This window comes from Panulirus ornatus, chromosome 61, assembly GCF_036320965.1.
Source record: "Panulirus ornatus isolate Po-2019 chromosome 61, ASM3632096v1, whole genome shotgun sequence".
Classification (NCBI taxonomy): Eukaryota; Metazoa; Arthropoda; class Malacostraca; order Decapoda; family Palinuridae; genus Panulirus; species Panulirus ornatus.
This window is the reverse complement of record NC_092284.1, coordinates 1563994-1584590: the sequence shown is the minus strand read 5'-3', so window position 1 is coordinate 1584590 and position 20597 is coordinate 1563994. Positions and strand designations below refer to the sequence as shown.

Here is a 20597-nt window from a genome sequence, read left to right as displayed (position 1 = left end):
ATCCCTTTTTCTATTTACTGTGAAATATTCTAAATTCTAAAAGCACTTAAAATTATGAATAAAAGGCTTAAATCTTTTTAATTTTCATTTACTGGGAAATTCAACGAAAGCAACAAGAATCCTCAACATAAATATATTTTCCATACATTTCTGCAATATTATCAAACACCTTTACTTATATATAAAAAAGCTGCTCTAACCATTCCAAAAGATACAACAGGGCTTTACATTAATACTAACAATATACAGCATTCTAAAAGTCAATCATCTAACACAACTTTCGTGTGTCATCTTTCTCACAGGACAAGCCATTTTTCACGGATAAGCATTAAAGTGAAATACAATAGTGACAAGCTCTTTACAGACACCTAACAAATTTTAATCAATTACATATAGGATGGTAAATATCTTGACAGCTTTTGATTATCTATTTAAAAAACACCGTCTTAACAATAACTATTGCTGTTGCATATTCAATTTCCTGTTGTCACCTAGAGAAGATACCCAAGACCTAAACTTAAAAATCTATCATTTACCAAGGTTCCTTTTGTTCACTCCACCTTGCTGCCCGTCAATCCGGTAGCCCGTGCTCCCAATCTTGCAACCATGGCAAGGCTGAAGAAATAAAGCTGCATATCATATTTTTCATACAAACTGATGCATGAACAAATAGCACTTTCTCATACAATTACTTTGTCGTGGAAATACAAGTACATGTGCCAGACAGTACCATAAGTATTCAAAAATACAAATGTAAAAAGGAATGCAAACAGCAACAGAATACTGGGTCCTTCTGAGGCTGTTGTGACTGCAGATCAGATGACTAAGAGAAATACCAGGAAACTTTTATGTCTAAGGAGGCATAAATAGTTATTCATGGACTTGAAACTAAATAACTGTCAAGTCTCATTTCAAAGATATCTGTGGTATTACTTTCAATTACTCCTGATGGTAAATTATTCCATATGTTAATCCTATTGAAGAAAACTTCTTTACCTCATTTGAAGTAAAGCATTTGCCCAGGAGTTTGTAATCACTGCTACAAGTGAAATCCGATGGATGGAGCCTAAATAAAGGCATCTACTCACTTCTTAAACTTCTTTTTCCAGTGCTAATATGCTTCTGGTCTTCTAGAAAGCTCTCAAATCTGAATCTCAGTCAAAGAATTAGCTAGGTAGTCTGCTGCTGTACTCTAACTCTATATATTCTTCCCTCAAGTATGTTGACCAAAACTGAAAACACTCAAATTGAGGCACACCATTGAACTGTAGTGATAAGTAGTTTTTCTAATATGAAACTGTGCTGTGTTCACCTTTTAAAGCTGTTCCAAAACATGGCTCACCAGGATTTACATCAACGAAGATTCATCATACCCGAGTTCTTTTCCTTATTCAAGGTTTATGGGTCAGCAGAATTAATTCTGAAACCTCTCTCATTTTTACTGTCAATGTGTAAAATCACTACACTTATCAACGTAAAAATTCATTTGCCATCTATGACCCCACGCCTCGAGTTTGTCTATGTCTGCCTGTAACTGCAATGTTCATTTTTTGTTGTATATTTCCCAGCTTAGAATAACTTGTAAACTATGATATTTCTCAACTGTTATATTTAACCACTTTAAGGCTAACCCATTAATCACTCGTCTTTGTGTGTGACCAGTCAACCAGTTGTGCTTGTGATCTTTGAATCTATAAATTATTGAAGACTTGCTGAAAATCTAAATAATTCAAATACCGACTGTTTAACTTTCATCATATACGTTGATTATATAAAAGAAATCAAGTTGAACAGTCAAACATGAATTTTTTCAATGAAAACTATACTGCAAATCATACTTAGATGTGATCATCAACATGGTTAACAAACTTCTCAAATTATGGTTTCCATAAGTTTAACAACTGTTGACTTGCAGGCCAATTGGGCAATATACCTTCTAAATATCAGTTTTACAGGCTGATAAAATTATAATCCTGTGAAACTTTCTCTGGAACAAGTGAATTACTGAAAATATCAGTAAGGTTTAAACATATAATTTCTGGCTTTTTTCAATGTTCTTGGATTGACTTTCATCAGGATTGGCTATTCTATTCATCTTCAACCTGCTTAAACTTCAAAAAGCAACCATCAGCTAAGGATGTTCTCTTAGAGAACAGCAACCAACATTCATAAATGTTTTAACTTTTGCCTCTTTAAATATCCAGCTGATGTACCATAGTCTTAGTGGCCTTTAAAGGTCTCTTCCTTTACCAGAAAGGTGCTGGAAAAGTTTCTACTCTCCTCAGTAACCCTATCATGACCACTACAGTGCACATCCATCAATCAAACAGGTCATGTGTGTGGTGACCTAAGAAAACAGATACATGGTTGACGTATCTGATTGGGAAGAGCACATCATATGCATCAGTTGGCAAGGAAAGTGAAACGCAAAAACAGGATAAAGTGAAAAAATTATCAACTAAAGAGTGACTGTAGCAAAAGCATATTTGTGCGATCACTTGTTAACTGACAATATTAATCAGCAGGATCTAATGACCAAGGCATATATATCACACAAAGCCTGGCGTTATAAGACTAAGCCAGCAAGCAGTCCCACGAGTGACAAATCTGCCTCGCAAAGGTAGTATTATCATCAACAGAGAGAGCATACAGTCTCACTCCATAGGATTCATTTCCCTATTCCTACCTACTCCTGCACTGGAACCCAATAAAAGGGGGACTGGGACTGTATGTGTAGATAACCTTCATGGGTAATATAATGTCTAGAAGCATGCTAACCACTAAACCATAACTTCATCAGACAACAGAAACATTGTGCCTAGCATAATTACACAACACAATATGTGTTGTTCTGTTGTCAATCCCAGTAATGTCCAAGTAAGTGAAATGAGTCAGAACTAATAAACGAGAGTTACAACTTTAATTATCCTTCTACGTATTGAATTCACTGAGTAAAAGTAAATAAACTACAAAAGGCAGATGTGCAGTGAGAGAGGAGTGCAAGTATATATATTAAATTTCTGCCTTCAGGGACTCTAGCAAGATATCACTATCAAGTTAGCATAGTGTACAACTTGCAAATTAACTTTTAGTTAGTCATCTACATTCAAACTCAAAATTTACCTCATAACTGCAATCAAACCAGGAGGCATGAACTTGCCGGAGTTGAGGAAGCGCATCCCCATAATACCACCCAGGACAGTGCTGGTGCCCAGGGTGAGGTAGTAGTTGGCTGGGTTTTCACTTAGTTGGTAAGCACCATAGCCCAACAGCGAGCCAAAGAGCAACCCAGCTCCCAAAGAGGGTACACTGCCTGTAAAGTCGACAGCATTCAAAATATGTGCCATATTGAGCTCATTTTACAAAAAATAAAAGTTTTCTTCAAGTGGCTATAACTTACTAAGGTAAACAAGTTCAAATGATAAGCATAAACAACTTTTTCACAGGCTACAGCTATTCTCATACCTACATTTTTAGCATATATTCACAGGGTACAAACTAGCTTGAAACATCAACTAAATCTCTGGATATGGTGCAAATCACATAACATGCCTACCCAAGTAACAGCAATAAAATTAATACAATCTTTAGGGGAATGAACAGTTTATCAGGGCTTTACACAGGCTCATTACCTAAGAGAATTTTCTGTACATGTTGGCAATGAATATATACCTCATAGACCAATGATAACTCATTATCTTTTTCACTCCATTCTTCCAACTTCAATTTGGCCTGAATAGGCTGGAGGGTGAAAGTTGTGCATGGGATGAAGTGAATTGGAATGATGTGGCGTACATGGGGTAATGTGCTGTGAATAGATCGAACCAGGGTATGTGGAGTGGCTGGGGTAAACCATGGGAAGATCAATGTTGTCTGGTCGTGAACATGGGGCCGTGGTTTCAGTGAAGTGTACATGACATATATAGAATAGATGAAACTGAATGCAGCCTTTCTTCATCAGTTCTTGACACTGCCTCAATAACATGGAAAACGGTAAAGTATGAAAATATTGATATTTACATACTTGTCCATCTATCTATTTATCATCATTACTCCTTCCCAATATAATGAGGAATACACGCAGCCTCCAAATGGCCACATGCACCTCATGGAAAATATCTGCATGGGCTGGAGTTCCTAGCCCGGATTCTGCAAGCAAGCAAATAAAATGGCAACAACATCCAACTACCTGAAAAAGACTTGCCATCCTTCTACCCTAGATACTATTGTTACAAATAAGAAACTTGCAACTTAAAAAAATGATTGTTTATCAACCATATTTGTCATTATCTGCAGTGGTTTAACATGAAAAAAAGATACGCAAGTATAATTCCTAGGAAACTGACCTTTTCACCATGAAAGCACCAATCAAATATTGTCTGGTTAGGTAAAATTAGGTCAACCAAGGGAAAAATATAATATCTGCTGGTTACCCTTCTAGTTATCACCAAGGCTTCCTTTTCTAACAGTTCAATAAATAGGATAAAAAACAAAACTTGCTATTCTCCCAATAATCGAGTGAATAGCCCCAGCACTCAAAATCCTGAGGTATAAATGACATAAAACATAACAGCATACTTAAATCATGAGAGGATTGTTGCAAGTCTTGAACTGGTGAAATTCAAGGAAAGATACATGCTTAATAATGTAAACATGCTTAGAATTTCAACATGAAACATAGATGATATGCAATTTCACAATGTCTAGGGAGTGCTCAGAACATATTGATAAAAAACCTTAAATCCAATCGATTGTACCTAGAGGACTTCCATCCCTCCTGACTCTAGCCTAATCAAATGAAATAATCATGAAACACCCTTAAATCTATATCAGGAAAAGGTAAAGCAGTACACTTGGGCCAGGTATCACTGCTCCTGGATGTATTTGGATAAAGCTGGCTTTAAAACATTCGTTTGACTATGCGTAGCTGATCCAGAGTGGTAAGATGGTGTATAGCACAAGTTAGTCACTCCTGTTTGTCACCTACAAAGTTGACAGGGCCTTCAAACTGCACACAGAAAAAGTTAAAAAATCAACAACCTAACTGCGACTAGCACAGCCTCGTCAGCACATTAAAATCTAATCTGGGTTTGTTTAAGTTTAGTTAAATTTGGGGTAATATATTAGCTTAGCCTCTTGTCATTTGTGACTGAAGTTACACAATACTAGTAAAATGAGAAAAATAATAGTGTTTTCAGATACAGAAAATAATACAAACTCCATTCACACTAACCTGAGTATGACATACCAAACCGATGAGTTAGGCTATCAATAGTTAACATACTAATAAAATTTCCCCATATTTTGAAGTTTAAAGCTTAGCAGCTTCTGCTAAACAACCGCTTTTGTCTTCTCTACATACTACACCAGCATTGGCGAACAATTTCCATAAGTGCAGTAAGTGAATGCTAATGTCTTTTGACAAGTGATCCTTTCAAAAAAGGTAAGGCTTCACTCCACTCCAATAAAAATGACAATATGCTTCTTCATTAACCTTGGCTCATTTTGTTTTAGTGACTTATGGAATCTAAAATTCAGCATTCAGCAAATCATTTCAAATTTACTTACATTTCTGACAGTCGTTTCTGACAGTCGTTGCTAGGATCAAGTGCCACCCTAAAGAAAGTCAAATTTTTCTGCCTCCAAAAATATAACCTTCGAGAAAGCTCCAATCACAACCAGTATCAACAAGAAACTTTCTCCAATCAGACAAGGATACCAAAAGTCCAACAGATATGTCATGTTCCTCACCAAATCAAATGCATAATGTGTTCTGAAAAGTGCATTTCCATTGATTTCAATGAATACTTACACGAAGCTCAATACCCTACAAGATCTAATGACAAAACCTATAATGTGTAACATCATCTCTACAAAAGAATACCAAATAAAAAATGAAGCATGAAAGCATAATAAACAATAACAAGTTTTAAACAAAGCAAGCCGAGTGGAATGTCCTCTCTACAAACCCATAAGCATTAAAATCTTTACAGCACAATTTACATGCTATATTTTTCTCATGTACACATCGTGAAGATACACAGCAGAAGAACAGAGACATACATGAATTATATGGTTTTTTGTATGACAAAAAAGTATGATATCAATAACATTAGTCAAATGTAAAAGATAACCTTACTTCTGTATATTTCACATAAATCCCATCTAATTTACCCCAAAGATTCACCCTCTCCTTCATAACCCTCCTCACTTTTAGGTTCGTACAAACCAAAAGATAAAAGCCGCATACTGGTATTTTTCTAGTTAAATTATGTGACAAATCAGAACTATAAGTAATCAATTCTTAAAACCACTTGTGGTACCTGCATAATCTAATATTCAATCAGGGTGGTACGTTGGGTTAGCATATACTAAAAAAGGTGACGCAAGGTATGCAAAGATATCTTGCGATACGCTAAGTTAGTGTATAGTAAGCAAAGCTCGGACAGGCCAAGTTAGCTTAAGTTTGGTAAAAAAAAAAAAAAATATGAACATCCCTGTCCTTCAAGACCCAACCCTAATGTGAGGATATAATTCACCGACAATTACATCCACCACCCTAGGCCATCCACACTGTCCTAACACATCCAAGAACAGCAATGTCAACATATGGATCGACTGACACATTAGACTAATACCTCAAGCAATATTGTCCTTCCATTATCATCTGAGCCTCCGGGCCCGATAAGGCTGTCGGCAAAATAAGCCCTTCATTCCTCACTACATTGGATAGAGATCCAAAGGTGACAAGTGGTTATTACTGACTAAAAATGCGTCTTTGGTAGTGAAGACATATTAAATAAGAGTGTCATGGAGAAGTGATCATGTGCTTGCATGATAACAGCGTCTGATAACGGAGGGAAGGTCAAGACGGCAACCCACTCAAGGGTGACCATCCTACCATTTCTCACCAGCTTTGGCGTAGCCCACCACTCCCCCCATGGCCACGGCTGCCGCGTACGCGTAGCTAATGTAGTCAACGCCCATCCTAGTGGCTGGTCAAGATGTCCTCCACTTCACTGCTGAGGAAAATCAAAGTTTAAAAGGTATGTCTTCCTCGCTCCTGCCTGGCTGCTGGCGGTCGTGTCTCTCGGCCTCAGCTGAGCTTCCAACCCAAACTCCTGATGTTCTTATTCTAATCCTTAATTTATATATATAAATCACATGTACCTTTTTATAGTGTGATATATATCATTTTAATTACTATATAAGATTTTTTTTCTTCGATTTGATCACATTTAAGTTTTTGGTTTGAATTCTTTTTCAGTAATGACGTTATGTGTGAACACCATCAAGGCTTTCCAACACTTGGCCTTTTCCATGAAACAAAGCATTAAAAATGTTATATGTAATCCTTAAGAAATATATTTGTGCAGAATAAATACACCATAAATCAATATTACACCCTAATATAAACACAAAAGTGAAAAAAATGAAGAGAAACTGAGACTATAGAGCAAATTATGCTAGTTTGTAATACGAACAATTGGTTGCCACTGAAACTGGCAGTAATGATGTCTTCTTATCTTTTTATCTTAGTAACTTGTTACTGTTCAATGTTTATAAGATATTAGTGAGAATATGTAAAGTTTATTACCTTCGCAGTTACACCAAGTGGCCATAAAACACAAATATTTCCTATTTCCATGGTTGTTTAGACAGCACGAGCAATTGAATGACCTTCATATATAAATAAATATATATATATATATATATATATATATATATATATATATATATATATATATATATATATATATATATATATCCTCAACTTCGCTACACCTCGACCTAAGTGGCCATTCACTCCTACCTTGCATTTCAGGTCAAAGGTCATCTTCACAACCTTCACTATGCCCTTAACGTCCGTACAACCTTCATATCCACTATACCACTCTCTTCCTCCGAGCAGACAGTAGCCAAGAATAAAAATTCCCTTCAGTAAGAGACAAGCACACAGACCTTATGAACCTAAGCACAACATTCAAAAGCAACAGAAAGTGGTCACATGTGTTTATGCTCATATTTTTGTTTTATCAAAAATATAAGCTGATGAGTTATCCCATGTTCATCAAAATCATCTACGTCAATTGAAGTAATATTAGAATACAAAGGCTTATTTTTCGTCCAAAGTGCTTGGGTTTATCATAACCCTTCAACCCTTTTAAGATAACTCTCACAAGGTAATGTGTGACCAGTCAAAGCCATACATATTACAGACATTGATGTAATAATATACGTGGAGTGGGTCAGGAGAATAAGGTGTCACTGCTCTAGAAACCTGGTCTTGTATACCATAGATATGAACAACATAGGTCCCAGAACATGACCTTTAGGCAACCTATTGGTGACTTCTTTCCATTATAAACTTCTTCTAAACCATATTTCCAGTTATTCATCTTTTAACTCTTTTTCCCACATCTTTCCAAGCATGTTGGCCTACTTTCTTATTATAGAACAACTTGATATTTGAGAAAGTACTGAATATATGTTAAACTTTCAAGATCTACCCATTCCTCTCTCTATTTTCTTATAGAGAAAACATAATGTCTCTAAATCCAAAATTGCTAACATACAGAAACTTAATATAATGATATTCCATTGTATATAAGCATTTCTTTTAATTATATTTTCTTATATTTTATGACTAATCTACAGTGAATAGGATTACATGTAATTTCATGTAATACCAATAAGAATGCATCAAAATGAAACATTGTTAATTAAAAATTCAATCCGAGTCCTTTAAATATGAATAGTTGTTTATATTATGGCTATATCTCAGTTAAACAATATATATTTTGAGCTGTGGGAAGTGGTATGTGTCCTGGAGACTCCGGTTAATGTATGTTCATTATATTATAACAATGTGTCGACTAGAATATATAATATACAGGGAAAAAAATGGGCAAAATTAACTGCTTAACCGAATCTTCTAAAAATAGAAAGTACAGGACATAAACGCTATGTACTTCTGAGAATTATGGCTAGTATGTTGCAAGAATGTTCATTGTATCATAAAAACTCTTCAAAGAGAAAGAAATCATATTCAGAAATATATATATAGTGAACAAACAGGTCCAAACACTGATAACTGAGTTTTAAAAATAGGCTTGGGCTCATATTCCCTATGATATAAAAACTAACTGTTTATTTTCCTCACAAAGTAACATACGAGACATTATATTTACTTCAACTTCACCCATGTAGATGGGCATCAGAAATAATCAGATAATAAGGAGAATATAATTTGAGAAAGGTCGCCAAAAAAATACTTTTGAGCTCGTATCCAGAGGTAGGCCAGAGCTATTGACAACTGGGGAAGATGATAACTTACAGTACTTATTACTGAACTTTTGTGGTGTCTGAGGGGTTCAGGACGGAAACCACAGTGGAAATGGGAACTTCTGGGACCGTGAAGGAATAACAAGCCGCCCATATCCGTGTTAGTGCCTGGATATTAGACCTGAGAGGATGGCGGAGCAGCCTCAGCAAACTGGACACAACAACAGGCCTGGGTCCCTAAACATGTCTGCTGCAGCACCAGGTACGACCCTTTACCATGTCTGCCACAGCACCAGTTACGACCCTTTACCATGTCTGCTACAGCACCAGGTACGACCCTTTACCATGTCTGCTGCAGCACCAGGTACGACCCTTTACCATGTCTGCCACAGCACCAGTTACGACCCTTTACCATGTCTGCCACAGCACCAGGTACGACCCATTACCATGTCTGCTGCAGCACCAGGTACGACCCTTTACCATGTCTGCCACAGCACCAGGTACGACCCTTTACCATGTCTGCTGCAGCACCAGGTACGACCCTTTAGGTACGACCCTTTACCATGTCTGCCACAGCACCAGGTACGACCCTTTACCATGTCTGCTGCAGCACCAGGTACGACCCTTTACCATGTCTGCCACAGCACCAGGTACGACCCTTTACCATGTCTGCTGCAGCACCAGGTACGACCCTTTACCATGTCTGCTGCAGCACCAGGTACGACCCTTTACCATGTCTACCACAGCACGAGGTACGACCCCTTACCGTGTCTGCCACAGCACCAGGTACGACCCTTTACCATGTCTGCTGCAGCACCAGGTACGACCCTTTACCATGTCTGCTACAGCATCAACTATAACCCTTCAGCATGTCTGCCACAGCACCGGGTATGACCCTTTAACATGTCTGCTACAGCACCAGGTACGACCCTTTACTGTGTCTGCTGCAACACCAGGTATGACCCTTTACCACGACTGCCACAGCATCGGGTTCGACACTTTACAGTGTCTGTCGCAGTGCCAGGTACGACCCTTTGCTATATCCTGCTGCAGCACCAGATGTGACCCTTTACTGTGTCTGCTGTAGCACAAGGTACAACCCTTTACCATGTTTGCTGCAATACCAGGTACGACCCTTTACTATGTCTGCTTCTGCACCAGTACAGCCTTTTTTCCCATTTGTGCACACCAAGTACTACTACCTTTTACCGTGTCTCTTGTAGTACCAGGTACCACCTTTTACCTGTCTGATGCTGCACCAGGAACAACCTTTATCCATGTTTGCACAGCACCAGGTATGATCGATTACATGTTTGTTGCTGCACCAGATACGACTCCTTGCCATGTCTGGTGCAACACCAGTTAAGAATTGTAACGTCTGCTGCAGTGCCAGTTTTGCCCAGCATTCTGTCTGCTGCAGCACCATGTTCGACCAGTACCATGTCTGCTGCAGCACCAGGTATCCCGAGTACTTTGGTTTCTGCACTACATTGCAACCAGTCTGTTACAGCACCAAGTACAACCAATACCATGTCTTCTGCAGCACCATGTACAACCAGTACCTTATCTGCTGCAGGACCAAATATGACTTAATATGTCTGTTGAAGTCCTTGGTATTACCTATACCATTTCTTTGACTTAACACATTAAAATCTCAAACATTTGGAAGCTAGCCAGTGTATTACCCATCCAGAAACCCTCAAAATCACGTAATATCTCCCTTCTCCTTCCAACCTATATGATTGCAATCTTTAGTATCCAAACTCCTTAAAAACTGATCCTCATCTCATCTTTAGACCCAGTCACTCCAGTACTACACCTCACCATGTCATTAATTCCCATGGCATCACCTCTCTGTAGTTCTCTACAAGTGAAGATCAGCCACTTGAGGATTGGTTGTTGTGATATCTCCTGCTTTCTTCATACAGCTAAGCTGTGAAATTTTCTTCCTTCTTTTGTCAGTTCATAGAATGTTTCTTCCTTTAAGAGTTGGATCTACACACACCTGCAGAGCCTTGATTAAGATCTTACTTCTTTTCCTTTTACATTTACTTGAGATGGCTTTATTAGGGCGTGATATCCCATGCTGATCACTTGAGAAAGACAGTGCTTCAACCAACCACCCTTCTGCACAGAATTAATGATAAAAGATATCAACTAAATATTGTCACTTTACTCTGATACATCTTCACACTAAGATGCCCCACTAACTTTCACAACCAAGACAAGAACTGGTTAGCCCATCATACCTGGCTGCCCAGCCTGAGTCAAGCTCAAGGACTTCATCTTCAAAATCTTTAAGCACTACAGTAGAGTTCCCTAGGGAGCATTTCTTTCATCAGCCCACTTTAATTTTGTCTACATGACCTCTGTTACCACCTGCAGACCACAGGGTGAAAGTTTTCTCATATGCTGATGTCTTTAGACTCTACTTCATTGCAATGCAGGTAACAACAAACATATTACATCATGCACTACACTCACCCATCCATGAAGATCTATGTCCCCGCAAGTCTCCAGTTAACATTTTAACCCCAGACAGACATTAATTCAACCTGTCCCTTGCCATAAAACTAAATGTTCATCCCCAAATCAACAAACTCCAGTCATGCTGAGTATCACATGACATTTGCTTCCCTCACCACGAACAACAACTCAAATACCATAAAAAGAATAAGAGCTCTCAGAATGCTACTGTACTAGATTTGGGGGAAAAATCCCTTAGTATCCTATTCAAGCAATTTATTCAATCCTCCCCTAAACTATAATATGCCACAACTGCTTGCTTATCCACTACCTCAAAAGCAAGGTAACAAAGCTGCAAATTACACAGAAGATAGCATTCAGAATCGTCCTGGTCTCACCCCACAAAAGATGCACACATCACCACATAGAATTCTTGACTTGTGATCCTTCCTATTGGACATGGCCACCTTCCTGTCCACTGCAGGAACTCCAACAGTGTTTCTTTTTAGGCAGAAATGTTGTACTACTGCACATTTCCAAGTGCTAGCTCTCTCAGAATTTGGTCAAGACTTGTCTCACCAAAGAAACTGCATTTTTATTCTGATTTGTTTAGATTCTTTAGAAAACATGATTTTTTTACATTTTATGAGCCTGATTTTTTGTTTCTTTTTTCAGTACTTTCTCTATGGGGTAGCACTGAACTTGGCTTAGGGGTATAACTAGCCTGTGTTGAAATTTTGTTTGATATGCCATTTTTCTGTCAGGGTATGATGAAGTATGTAAAATCTTTACAAGGTAATTGACCATCTTTTAAGAAAATATTTTGAGGGTTTCTCAAAGTCTGATTGTTAAGAAATATAATGAACAAGATTATCTATTGTGTGTTCTGCTTTAATTTTTTTTCCTTTTTTATTCCAGGGCGTCGAAGTAACCTCCGTCTGGCATTCCCAGCTCAGGGAAGACCAACCAATGACCGTCCACACAATAAATTGGAATTCCCTGCGTCGGGGTACCCGACTACACAAATGTAAGCTTTATTCAAATATTAATATTGATATTAGTTCATTATACATAAGGAGCTCATTAGTTTTGGGAAATGATTTCATGTAATTTTTCTTTGGATAATTTTGATTCTTGTGAAAGAATTTGTTTAAGTTATAAAAAGTTATTTGCTCTCTTTATTGCAGATCACACACACTCACTGTTAGAATGTCTAAAGTGGTAGGTTTCTTTAAGTAGGGATTGTCATAGAAATTTTTTGTGGAATTGTGGAGCAGGGTCTGTTTGGCCTAGGAACTGCAAAGCAATTTTTGTGAAGTTTAATTGGTCGCAATGCAGCTAAGTAAGGCAATGTAGTGACCGATTAGAGAGAATGTGGGAAGGTGTGATCTCCCTTCCAAAGTTTGAACTTTTTTGTATTAAGAATTTCAAGAAAATTTACTTTATAACCAAAGCATCTTATTGCCTTTTGTACCTACTGTGAATGTGCTTTTGTGAACTGGGTCGGATTCAAGAGCATGATGTCTGTAAGCCTGTTATATCAACCTTCAGAATCTCTCAAGCAAATTTATTAGGATTATCCTTTTGTAAGTAGAAGTTGATGCTCTTTGTACATGGAAGCATCGTGTTTAGATTGCTTTCAAGTTTTAGTCATCCTTTGTAGCTCATTTCATTGCCTGTTTTGATGGCTGTCTGTTGGGGATGCTTTTATGAATCCAATTTTGGTGTGATTCTGATAAAAAAAGAAATTAAAATATCCAAATCTTTGTGGCTTTTGCCCTTGAGACTTGTTAAGTTGATATTAGATACTACTTCATTGGGCACTGTAAGAAGCCTTCTTTGGTGAAGGGAATGATTAGTTGTGGAAGAACCGTTCATGAATGCTGCAAAATATTCAACACAAGCTTACCACAGCAAATAACTTCAAGGAGACATGCATTACCTTGCTTAATAGGGGCATTTTTGCTAGATAAAGTAATTAAAAAGGTGAGGACAGTGTTGTTTTCATTTTCAAAACTAATGTTGTAAACCATAAAGCAGTAAAGAAATGCATCCCAACCAACCAGAATTTGCTAGTCATCTGGGGTGGGAAACAAGGAAAAGCTTATATATATTGAAATTCAAGTTGGCCATTGAACTGAGTGTTGAATTCAATACAGTGAACGATAGCGCAAGAGCGGTAACATTAGTTTACTAGTACTTAACTAAAAAGTAAGATTTACAAAAAGATTCTACCAAATGCGCTTCGTACAATACGTATGTTACCTTCTTATCATTGTTATTCTGGTTATTGATATAAGCCCCAAGTCTTCAAGGTGACTGTAGAATCATGGTTTCTGTTTAGAGTCATCACTGTCATTACAAATTCGACATCATAAGATCACCATCATTACTATGAAATTGTGGCGAGCACTACAGTATCATCAGTACAGTTTCTAGGTTTACTGCAAAATCACTGTAAAGTAACTGACATTACAGAATTCTCTCATCACTGCAGTTTTGTATTTTCACATAGTGTTACCATAATGAACTCACTGCCATCGCTACAGATTCTGGGTTACTTTATACACCTACCATCACAGTTTCTTCACCACCGTTGCAACTTCATGAAATTAGCTATTCAGTGTAGAATTGAATTCATGGTATTTACAGTGGTAATTTGTAAGCAGATGTTTCCCTTTTGATTTTCATTCAAGATCAATGTTTGATATACAATAGGTGTCTTGAGAATATGAATGTAAACCTACTATGAGGACAATGGAAAAAGTTATCTTGATCTCTTTGAGAAAGAAATAAGGATTGGAAACATGCATAAGGAGTTGTCAGCTGTTCACTGCTCACTTGGCTTCCAGGTCGTACCTTAGATGACCCAGGAATACAGCTTTGTATTGCATGAACCTCTCCATGCTAATATATTTCATTTATTATGTTATCTGTTTTATTTTTATTTTAGTTGCAAGGACTAAAGAGTCAGAATGATATAGTTTTGTGGACCATCTTTCAAATTTGGTTGTTACATTCATTTTTTTTATTATTATTACTTTGCTTTGTCGCTGTCTCCTGCGTTAGCGAGGTAGCACAAGGAAACAGACAAAAGAATGGCCCAACCCACCCACATACACATGTAAATGTGTATGTGGGTGGGTTGGGCCATTCTTTCGTCTGTTTCCTTGCGCTACCTCGCAAACGCGGGAGAGCGACAAAGCAAAATGATAATATACAAAAATAATAATACATGTTGCATTCATAGGTTTTAATAATGAGATGCCCAGTAGCCTTGAATCTGTTTAAACTCAATACTAGTGCTATATTGAAATTAAACTGTTCTTGGACATAGTATAGAATACTGAAACCTTTATGATATCTCCCACTTTTGTAAAGTGGCATTCCCAGATGAAGAGTTAGGTAGCTGGGCAATTATAAGAGTGACTGGTTCTGTGCTTACATTAGCTAAAAATGTCATATGAACTTTGCCTGTTTGCAGGCTTGAACCCCATATTTCATGTGTTGTGAATTGGGAACTTTACCTATGACACCTCGTGTATTGCAAAAGCTATTGTTTTTTCCCCTGTCCCTCTTTCAATGGGTGGCATGTGCCCATACGAGATAGTTCAACTGAGATATTACTTACAAATTATCATGTAGATTCAAAAATTATCTTCATTTACTCATTCCAATTTTTCCGAAATTGGAAGGTTATGATCACAGGTACAAATGCTTTCCTGTTCAGAATGATTATTTAATGTAAACAGATACGTTGAATAACAAATACACCCATCCTCGCATTATGTGGGATCACTGTCTGTGATTTTGCTATTATGTGAGGAACTTAATTCTACCAGTTCCTTTTTTATGTGGTCAAAGTTTGCTGCTGTGCGGATATGTGTGGGAGAAAGTGTGCCAAATTTTCATTGAGGGTTGATGGGTGGAGTAAATATGGGTCATGAGTAGAGCATGCCATGTTCCTGCCAGTGGGTCAGACTTGCAGTTGCCACTGTTGTATGCGGATCTTTGCTACTTGTGAAATTTGGGTATGCCTGTAAATGTCCTTTTTTTCCTGCCACCCGCTGTGTTTGTATTTACCAATGTAGCATCCAAATGTCCAGCAACTTCTACCCCAGAACCAGTAGTTATTTGGATGAGAACCTCTTTGACCTTAGAAACAAAGCTAGAAATCTAACAATGTGCTGATGCTAGTGAGGGAGCATCAGCATGGTAGAAAGTGCCGCAAACTCCATTGAGGGTTGGCAGGTGGAGTAAGTGTGGGTCCTGGGTGGAGTGTGCCACATTCCTGCTTTTGGATCAGTCTCACAGTTACCACAGATCTGTGTTACTTATGTGATTTGGGTCTACCTTCTAGTGTGATTTCCCTGCCACCCATTATGTTTCTTCGTTGATATGGCATCCAAGTATCCAGCAACATCTTCAACCCTAGAATCAGCAATTAAACGAAAAAGAACCTCTTTGACCATAGAATTGAAGCTAGAAATCTTACAGTGCACTGATGCTGGCATGGGAGTGTCAGTGCTTGGGTGTGCTTACAGCCTGAGTGAATCAACAGTCTGCAGTGTACAGAAAAATGCAGAGAAAATTCAAAATGCTGTGGTCCACAACTGTTTGCCAAGGTAACCACAAGGGAAAAGATGAAATAAATGCAGCCTTAGCAATCTTCAGCATTTATGTAAAGACGGCAAAAGTGTAGTTGAGCCACAGCCATTTCATGCAAGTAAAGGATGGCTAGATAATTTTATGTAATGTCAGAGCTACATAATATGAAGGAAACAGAAGAATCTCCTTGTGCTGACTTTGAAGTTGATGCACACATCCAGTTTTTCTCTGCAAGTTATTGGTTTGCTATATGCGATTTCTCTTTGTGTAAGGTTTTCCCAGAATATAACCCCCACATAAAGCAGGGGATGGGTGTAGTTGGAGTCTGGAATGTCAGTCTGTTACAACTCTGTTTTTGAACATTTGCAGTTTGAGGAATTCACTTGACTCGTTTATTCGTCTTCCCCACTAATATGCTTTAGCTTAGATATCTCAGCTATCAGTGTCTTATCTATGGCTTTTACCTGTCATCCTTCACTTTTTATCTCATCTTTTGATGTAGCTATTGACCTTGATCCTGGATGCTATATTTTTCATTGTTTATCGATTACCCTTCACCAGGGATGTCTTTTCTTTTAACTCTTTATCTTTTATCAGTTAGTCAGGGGCTCAATGAGCTATTATCATTATCTTTTCCCCATTGTCTGTAGTCATAGTCTTATCTAACCATCATCTCTCAGACAAACGAAAAGTTCAGTACAGGATTCTCGTGTTAAAAGAAAACTTTTTGAATATCAATGGATTTTGCTGAAATTAAACACAAGGTATGCTGTCTAGAAGATTTTATGCAGATTGAATTTTTTGTGGTAAGTGTACCTGTCATTTGAGGAAGCCCCTTCGTGCTTATGGATTAAGATTAATAGATACCCATAGGTTTCAGCCGATTTAAGAAAAGGCATTGTCCTAAGAAATATGAATTGGAATGCTCATCTGTCTTGTCTGTATTGTGACATATTTATCATCCTTCTAGAGATGTTTATGGTATTTAAGCTATAACATCTAGAGAATTAGCTATCAGCTATACTTAGACCAGATCATTATGACCGTGATTTATAAGTGTTATATGCATGTAAACTTTGCTTGGTTGGTAGTTTGAATTTAGCGCAGTAGGGTTTAAGACATTGTCAATAAGATTTTGGATAAGTTTGAATGCCATCAAGGTTTTATGTATATTTTCAAGTTTTGGCAATTTTTGGTCCTTAAGCTTTTTCGTATATATGGAACTCTAAAGAGAAGTCTCTGGATTTTAGCCAGATTTGGTTTGTACTTAAGTGAATGTGAGTAGATTTCAACATAATAATTGGCTATTATTAGTAGATTTGAAGATCTTGGAAAAAATTGAATCATTGTCCTTTTAATTCATGTTTGCCATTTGGTAAATTTATCATGTTTCTAAATTTTCTGATGTTTACCTAGTAATTTTAGTTAGAAGTATAATTGCATTTTGACCATATTTGATGTGTAGCATTAAGTCTTTATTATCTTAGGTGATTTCAGTAATGATATTAGTACCTTTGGAGTAGATTTAGTAGTTATTACCCTTTGAAAATTCCTTGTTAAATTGAAATCAGACCCATTTAAGCCTACGTGTTGTTTCACAGTCTTGCTGTCTTTTATTCTTTACTATGTATTTCATCCTTGATGTGATCTTGGCCTTTATTCCTTGCCATTAATTATTTACTTGTCTCTTATTCATGAGATTTATTTGCTACTCTTTTAGTTTCTATTTCTTACCCTTTGTTGTTTATATCTCATCACCCTCTATTTTTTATATAACTATCGCACTGTTGATTATCCTTCATTCCTTTTCATATATCCATCTCTTTATCATATCATTCCTGCTGTTCTTCCAGTTCCTTATCATTTCATTTTCGTTTGGTGCTTTTTTGTTATTAGTTACCTTTTATCGTAATTTTCTCATTCCATCTTTCATTCCTTGCACGTATACCTTCATTGATATAAAGTTTCCAGGTGTCTCTCTCATGCTGTCATTGACGTCCTTGAAAACCCAGTGCTCTGTTGCTGGTTGTATTGCACTACATTTTTTATATCTTATTTTCTTATCCAAATTCTTTATTCCTAAACATTCATTTTATTTATAACTTTTTTATATTTCATTCCTTAGTAATCTCTATTCTTCATACCCCTTCCTTCTTCGTTGCTGTAGCCCTGAAGCACAAGAACACTGATAGCCATAACTCATCAGTGTTTCATAGTGTGTTTTCTGCGTTTGGTTCCATGGTGTATGATAATTAGAAAATACCATTAGATTTCTTTCTCATTTTTCTTTGCTATACAGGAAAATTTCTTATTGCACTTTTTTTTATCTCATTTCTATTTTATTTTTTAAGGCTATGATTTCAGCTGTAGCAAAATATAATTCCTCATTTAAACTCTTTGTAGCTTATGCAGGTCACCAATAGTACTAAATTTCCTCCTCTTAGCATCATCTCTATCATATCCTGTTGTCTTTTATTGAAATTAGATTTCGTTCATGTGCACTTTTTTACCTTTAGAGTATACAATAACTAATTTACCTAATTGTATTTCTGCAGGATTGAGCAGTGCTTATGTCCATTCTTATTTTATTACATTGGGTATTTTGTTGCTCACATTAATTCAGTAAGACATATAATGATTACTGGGACAAAGGTTAAAGCTCAGAAAGTATAATCATCTAAAAATAGACACGAGAGATTTAGATTAATTATTTTTTCAAACCTAAATGCCTTTTTCACCTTAGTAAGGTAGTGTTGGGAACATCTGCCTCTTTGCACACATCCAGTCTCAAGCTGTCATGTGCAGCTTTCTGAAACCAGAAACTACTATTGTAATACTGGTATATCATGATATATATGTAGAAAATTGTTAAATGCTGAGTTCCTGACGTGTGTGCAAAATGTCTTGCTAGAATGACAAACTGGGTAGAGAGCAAAAATTCATTTCTCATGAAATGCATAGAGGCTAACTGAAACATTGTAGAATATAACGTAAATGTCAGAGGTAAATATTGTTCCAGAAACACCTTACAAAGATTCTTGGACTTCTTCACAACTGAATAGCATCTTCTAAGGTGTACTGTACCAGCTAAGTTGCTTTTCAAAATGTTTTTGATAAGTGGACACTTACTGTAACAAACATCCTGATTGACCAGGCCATCAGCCATCAACATGGAAGCTTGTTTACAGGCATATCTGTGGGGAAGAGTGTAGCTAACAAGAGTCTGTATCATCAGGTATGCAGTATGTATGGCATTACAAAAATTTTGTATATGGTGAAAGTGATGGAAAGTCTTTGGAATGTTTTGGCTCTGTAGTGTGTTTCAAAGATGTTTAAGTGAAACAGAAGTATGAATGAGTGAAATGAGACTGGTTAGATGTCAGGGCTTTAAAATTTTGTCTTGATTCTCTGATGTTTTTATTAATGAGGCATGTGACAATTAAGAACAAGGTGAAAGTATGAGATACAAATGAACTGTGATGGAACAGAGTGGAAGATGCAGCATTTTTATGTTAATGCTGCTGCTATTTTCTTATTAGAGAAAGACTTGGATGAAATGGGCCGACAGTTTAGAAATATATGCCTATGTACCTATGAATACTTACAATGAGATTTTGCCATGAGGCAGGGCTAGCTTGTAGCATCACAGAGTACACCACTTGTTTGATAATATGGTTACTCTCTCCTGTCACGCACATTGCATAGTTGTCAGTTTTGGACTCCTTTGGAATAGTTTGTTGCCATTTGTCTAGTTTTCTTGAAAACATTTTTGTAATTATTCCGCACCATTTGTTTTTATTTTGCTGTGCAGAACATTGGATATGGTATTCTTTTCATATCTTTTTGCTGGACATTGAAAGAATTTTGTTTGGAATCTTTTTGGTATGTTCCAAGGTAGTATTGAAGGTTTGATTAATGATTCTTCCATATTAAGATGATTGTATTACAATTTTTTTTTTTTTTTGATTCCCTTTGTTGTTATGCATTTATTTTCATGCATCTGTCTTCATTCAAGGTTATGTAGATGAAGTCTCTCAACTTTTGACGGTAGTCTAAATAGCATAGTGATTTTGGAAGTTGACGTGAATAAAAAGCAAGGTTCTTGTTTTTTGAATAGATTGGCATTCATGGCAAAACAATGTCTAAGATGCAGAAGAGGGTTGAATGTGGAAGACTCACATTGAGAGTGGATATGCAAGAGTAATTGGAGATGCTCAGAGATCATTTGCAAATGAGAA

The 20597-nt window shown here is 37.0% G+C and overlaps 2 protein-coding genes across 7 annotated transcripts in view; one reads left to right on the top strand and one right to left on the bottom strand.

Annotated features, from left to right (window-relative positions):
* Positions 1-72: 72 nt before the first annotated feature.
* LOC139767529 (transmembrane protein 14C) lies at positions 73-7132 on the bottom strand. Its single transcript, XM_071696981.1, has 3 exons — positions 6912-7132; positions 3124-3313; positions 73-615 (listed from the first exon to the last, which is right to left on the bottom strand). Exons 1-3 carry the CDS (start codon positions 6985-6987, stop codon positions 552-554), a joined length of 330 nt encoding a protein of 109 aa, XP_071553082.1. The 5' UTR covers positions 6988-7132; the 3' UTR covers positions 73-551.
* Positions 7133-9278: 2146 nt separating this feature from the next.
* Positions 9279-20597, top strand: part of Mkk4 (MAP kinase kinase 4) — a 51882-nt gene continuing 40563 nt past the window's right edge. For 5 of the 6 annotated variants that reach the window (XM_071696722.1, XM_071696721.1, XM_071696720.1 and 2 more), the window contains exons 1-2: positions 9279-9547; positions 12670-12778. In XM_071696722.1, coding sequence (XP_071552823.1) covers positions 9475-9547; positions 12670-12778 — 182 coding nt within the window. In that variant the 5' untranslated portion in view covers positions 9279-9474. The remainder of the gene's footprint in view (positions 9548-12669; positions 12779-20597) is intronic. The other variant, XM_071696723.1, reaches the window with a different exon arrangement.

Bases quoted from the DNA above. Each gene is read 5' to 3' on its own strand.
- LOC139767529 (XM_071696981.1), bottom strand. From the start codon at position 6,987: ATGGGCGTTGACTACATTAGCTACGCGTACGCGGCAGCCGTGGCCATG. The intron at 3,314-6,911 runs GTGAGAAATGGT...TCGACTTTACAG, and splicing joins GGTGGGCTACGCCAAAGCTG to GCAGTGTACCCTCTTTGGGA. The intron at 616-3,123 runs GTAAATTTTGAG...TTATTTCTTCAG, and splicing joins GGTTTGATTGCAGTTATGAG to CCTTGCCATGGTTGCAAGAT.